The sequence below is a fragment of the Oncorhynchus nerka genome, linkage group LG27 (genome assembly GCF_034236695.1).
Source record: "Oncorhynchus nerka isolate Pitt River linkage group LG27, Oner_Uvic_2.0, whole genome shotgun sequence".
Lineage (NCBI taxonomy): Eukaryota > Metazoa > Chordata > Actinopteri > Salmoniformes > Salmonidae > Oncorhynchus > Oncorhynchus nerka.
This window is the reverse complement of record NC_088422.1, coordinates 101481283-101486282: the sequence shown is the minus strand read 5'-3', so window position 1 is coordinate 101486282 and position 5000 is coordinate 101481283. Positions and strand designations below refer to the sequence as shown.

General features: G+C 48.0%; 1 protein-coding gene across 1 annotated transcript in view; it reads left to right on the top strand.

Moving 5' to 3' along the window:
- LOC135565147 (probable E3 ubiquitin-protein ligase HERC1) overlaps window positions 1-5000 on the top strand; it is a 35028-nt gene that overhangs the window by 3681 nt on the left and 26347 nt on the right. Inside the window, exons 8-9 of the mRNA XM_065011208.1 lie at window positions 1-109; window positions 998-1167. The exon at window positions 1-109 is cut by the window's left edge and continues 221 nt beyond it. Coding sequence (XP_064867280.1) covers window positions 1-109; window positions 998-1167 — 279 coding nt within the window. The remainder of the gene's footprint in view (window positions 110-997; window positions 1168-5000) is intronic.

The following is a 5000-nucleotide window of genomic DNA, read 5'->3' as shown; positions in this document are numbered from 1 at the left end:
CACCCCTCACTCCACCTCAGCCCCAACAACCAGGTACACACACCTCACTCAACCTCAGCCCCAACAACCAGGTACACACACCTCACTCAACCTCAGCCCCAACAACCAGGTACACACACCTCACACACCTCACCTCACCACACACACCCCACACACCACACACATCTCACAACACACACACTTCACCACACACACCCCACCCCCACACACACCTCACCACACACACCACACACATCTCACAACACACACACTTCACCACACACACCTCACCACACACACCACACACATCTCACAACACACACACTTCACCACACACACCTCACCACACACACCTCACCACACACACCCCACCCCACACACACACACCTCACCACACACACACCTCACCACACACACACACATCTCTTCCACTTTAATGTCCTCAGACACAGTAGCATATTTAGCATTTAATCCTGTATTGAGTCTCCGTTATGATTCAATACATCTGACTCATTCCTCTCTACTGTATAATCCTGTATTGAGTCTCCGTTATGATTCATTACATCTGACTCATTCCTCTCTACTGTATAATCCTGTATTGAGTCTCCGTTATGATTCATTACATCTGACTCATTCCTCTCTACTGTATAATCCTGTATTGAGTCTCCGTTATGATTCAATACATCTGACTCATTCCTCTCTACTGTATAATCCTGTATTGAGTCTCCGTTATGATTCAATACTTCTGACTCATTCCTCTCTACTGTATAATCCTGTATTGAGTCTCCGTTATGATTCATTACATCTGACTCATTCCTCTCTACTGTATAATCCTGTATTGAGTCTCCGTTATGATTCATTACATCTGACTCATTCCTCTCTACTGTATAATCCTGTATTGAGTCTCCGTTATGATTCAATACATCTGACTCATTCCTCTCTACTGTATAATCCTGTATTGAGTCTCCGTTATGATTCAATACTTCTGACTCATTCCTCATAACTGTGTCTGTTTCAGAGCTGTATGTCCCACTACAACACAGGGACATGGGGCATCGTCCAGGGCCAGTTGAGGCCCCTGCTGGCCCCCAGAGTCTATACTCTCCCCATGGTGAGGTCCATAGGGAAGACTATGGTGCAAGGAAAGAACTATGGACCTCAGATCACTGTCAAAAGGATCTCCACACGGTATGTCCACTATCCTAGAGGAGTAGAGATGTTCTCCACACGGTCTGTCCACTATCCTAGAGGAGTAGAGATGTTCTCCTTACGGTATGTCCACTGTCCTAGAGGAGTAGAGATGTAGAGGTTCTGCTCACGGTATGTCCACTATCCTAGAGGAGTAGAGATGTTCTCCTCACGGTATGTCCACTGTCCTAGAGGAGTAGAGATGTTCTCCTCACGGTCTGTCCACTATCGTAGAGGAGTAGAGATATAGAGGTTCTCCTCGCGGTCTGTCCACTATCCTAGAGGAGTAGAGATGTAGAGGTTCTCCTCACGGTATGTCCACTATCCTAGAGGAGTAGAGATGTAGAGGTTCTCCTCACGGTATGTCCACTATCCTAGAGGAGTAGAGATGTAGAGGTTCTCCTCACGGTCTGTCCACTATCCTAGAGGAGTAGAGATGTTCTCCTCAACGGTCTGTCCACTATCCTAGAGGAGTAGAGATGTAGAGGTTCTCCTCACGGTCTGTCCACTATCCTAGAGGATTAGAGATGTAGAGGTTCTCCTCACGGTATGTCCACTATCCTAGAGGAGTAGAGATGTAGAGGTTCTCCTCACGGTCTGTCCACTATCCTAGAGGAGTAGAGATGTAGAGGTTCTCCTCACGGTCTGTCCACTATCCTAGAGGAGTAGAGATGTTCTCCTCACGGTCTGTCCACTGTCCTAGAGGAGTAGAGATGTTCTCCTCACGGTCTGTCCACTATCCTAGAGTAGAGATGTTCTCCTCACGGTCTGTCCACTATCCTAGAGTAGAGATGTTCTCCTCACGGTCTGTCCACTATCCTAGAGGAGTAGAGATGTAGAGGTTCTCCTCACGGTCTGTCCACTATCCTAGAGTAGAGATGTTCTCCTCACGGTCTGTCCACTATCCTAGAGGAGTAGAGATGTAGATGTCCTCCTCACGGTCTGTCCACTATCCTAGAGGAGTAGAGATGTTCTCCTCACGGTCTGTCCACTGTCCTAGAGGAGTAGAGATGTTCTCCTCACGGTCTGTCCACTATCCTAGAGTAGAGATGTTCTCCTCACGGTCTGTCCACTATCCTAGAGTAGAGATGTTCTCCTCACGGTCTGTCCACTATCCTAGAGGAGTAGAGATGTAGAGGTTCTCCTCACGGTCTGTCCACTATCCTAGAGGAGTAGAGATGTAGAGGTTCTCCTCACGGTCTGTCCACTATCCTAGAGGAGTAGAGATGTAGAGGTTCTCCTCACGGTCTGTCCACTATCCTAGAGGAGTAGAGATGTTCTCCTCACGGTCTGTCCACTATCCTAGAGGAGTAGAGATGTTCTCCTCACGGTCTGTCCACTATCCTAGAGGAGTAGAGATGTTCTCCTCACGGTCTGTCCACTATCCTAGAGGAGTAGAGATGTTCTCCTCACGGTCTGTCCACTATCCTAGAGTAGAGATGTTCTCCTCACGGTCTGTCCACTATCCTAGAGTAGAGAGGTTCTCCTCACGGTCTGTCCACTATCCTAGAGGAGTAGAGATGTAGATGTTCTCCTCACGGTCTGTCCACTGTCCTAGAGGAGTAGAGATGTAGAGGTTCTCCTCACGGTCTGTCCACTGTCCTAGAGGAGTAGAGATGTTCTCCTCACGGTCTGTCCACTGTCCTAGAGGAGTAGAGATGTAGAGGTTCTCCTCACGGTCTGTCCACTATCCTAGAGGAGTAGAGATGTAGATGTTCTCCTCACGGTCTGTCCACTGTCCTAGAGGAGTAGAGATGTAGAGGTTCTCCTCACGGTCTGTCCACTGTCCTAGAGGAGTAGAGATGTTCTCCTCACGGTCTGTCCACTGTCCTAGAGGAGTAGAGATGTAGAGGTTCTCCTCACGGTCTGTCCACTATCCTAGAGTAGAGATGTTCTCCTCACGGTCTGTCCACTGTCCTAGAGGAGTAGAGATGTAGAGGTTCTCCTCACGGTCTGTCCACTATCCTAGAGTAGAGATGTTCTCCTCACGGTCTGTCCACTGTCCTAGAGGAGTAGAGATGTTCTCCTCACGGTCTGTCCACTGTCCTAGAGGAGTAGAGATGTAGAGGTTCTCCTCACGGTCTGTCCACTATCCTAGAGTAGAGATGTTCTCCTCACGGTCTGTCCACTGTCCTAGAGGAGTAGAGATGTAGAGGTTCTCCTCACGGTCTGTCCACTGTCCTAGAGGAGTAGAGATGTAGAGGTTCTCCTCACGGTCTGTCCACTGTCCTAGAGGAGTAGAGATGTAGAGGTTCTCCTCACGGTCTGTCCACTATCCTAGAGTAGAGATGTTCTCCTCACGGTCTGTCCACTATCCTAGAGGAGTAGAGATGTTCTCCTCACGGTCTGTCCACTATCCTAGAGGAGTAGAGATGTTCTCCTCACGGTCTGTCCACTGTCCTAGAGGAGTAGAGATGTTCTCCTCACGGTCTGTCCACTATCCTAGAGGAGTAGAGATGTAGAGGTTCTCCTCACGGTCTGTCCACTATCCTAGAGGAGTAGAGATGTAGAGGTTCTCCTCATGGTCTGTCCACTATCCTAGAGGAGTAGAGATGTTCTCCTCACGGTCTGTCCACTGTCCTAGAGGAGTAGAGATGTAGATGTTCTCCTCACGGTCTGTCCACTATCCTAGAGTAGAGATGTTCTCCTCACGGTATGTCCACTATCCTAGAGTAGAGATGTTCTCCTCACGGTCTGTCCACTATCCTAGAGGAGTAGAGATGTTCTCCTCACGGTCTGTCCACTATCCTAGAGGAGTAGAGATGTAGATGTTCTCCTCACGGTCTGTCCACTATCCTAGAGGAGTAGAGATGTTCTCCTCACGGTCTGTCCACTGTCCTAGAGGAGTAGAGATGTAGAGGTTCTCCTCACGGTCTGTCCACTATCCTAGAGGAGTAGAGATGTAGAGGTTCTCCTCACGGTCTGTCCACTGTCCTAGAGGAGTAGAGATGTTCTCCTCACGGTCTGTCCACTATCCTAGAGTAGAGATGTTCTCCTCACGGTCTGTCCACTATCCTAGAGGAGTAGAGATGTTCTCCTCACGGTCTGTCCACTGTCCTAGAGGAGTAGAGATGTTCTCCTCACGGTCTGTCCACTATCCTAGAGGAGTAGAGATGTAGAGGTTCTCCTCACGGTCTGTCCACTATCCTAGAGGAGTAGAGATGTTCTCCTCACGGTCTGTCCACTATCCTAGAGGAGTAGAGATGTTCTCCTCACGGTCTGTCCACTGTCCTAGAGGAGTAGAGATGTTCTCCTCACGGTCTGTCCACTATCCTAGAGGAGTAGAGATGTAGATGTTCTCCTCACGGTCTGTCCACTATCCTAGAGTAGAGATGTAGATGTTCTCCTCACGGTCTGTCCACTATCCTAGAGGAGTAGAGATGTAGATGTACATCAGAATCACTGTCAAGATGTTTTCTTAAAGAGCTTTTTCAATACAAAGAATCTTAAAGTGTCTTTGAAAACCACAAAGACACGTAGTGATCTGATGGTTGATGTGGCTCCACTGTTTCAGATGTCTGCTCCTTACGGCAGTATGAAATGCAGTGTGTTTATGTTATGATGTCTGCTCCTACGGCAGTATGAAATGCAGTGTGTTTATGTTATGATGTCTGCTAAAGAGCTTTTTCAGTATGAAATGTAGTGTGTTTATGTGATGATGTCTGCAAGGACGGCAGTATGAAATGTAGTGTGTTTATGTGATGATGTCTGCTAGGTACGGCAGTATGAAATGCAGTGTGTTTATGTCATGATGTCTGCTAGGTACGGCAGTATGAAATGCAGTGTGTTTATGTCATGATGTCTGCTAGGTACGGCAGTATGAAATGCAGTGT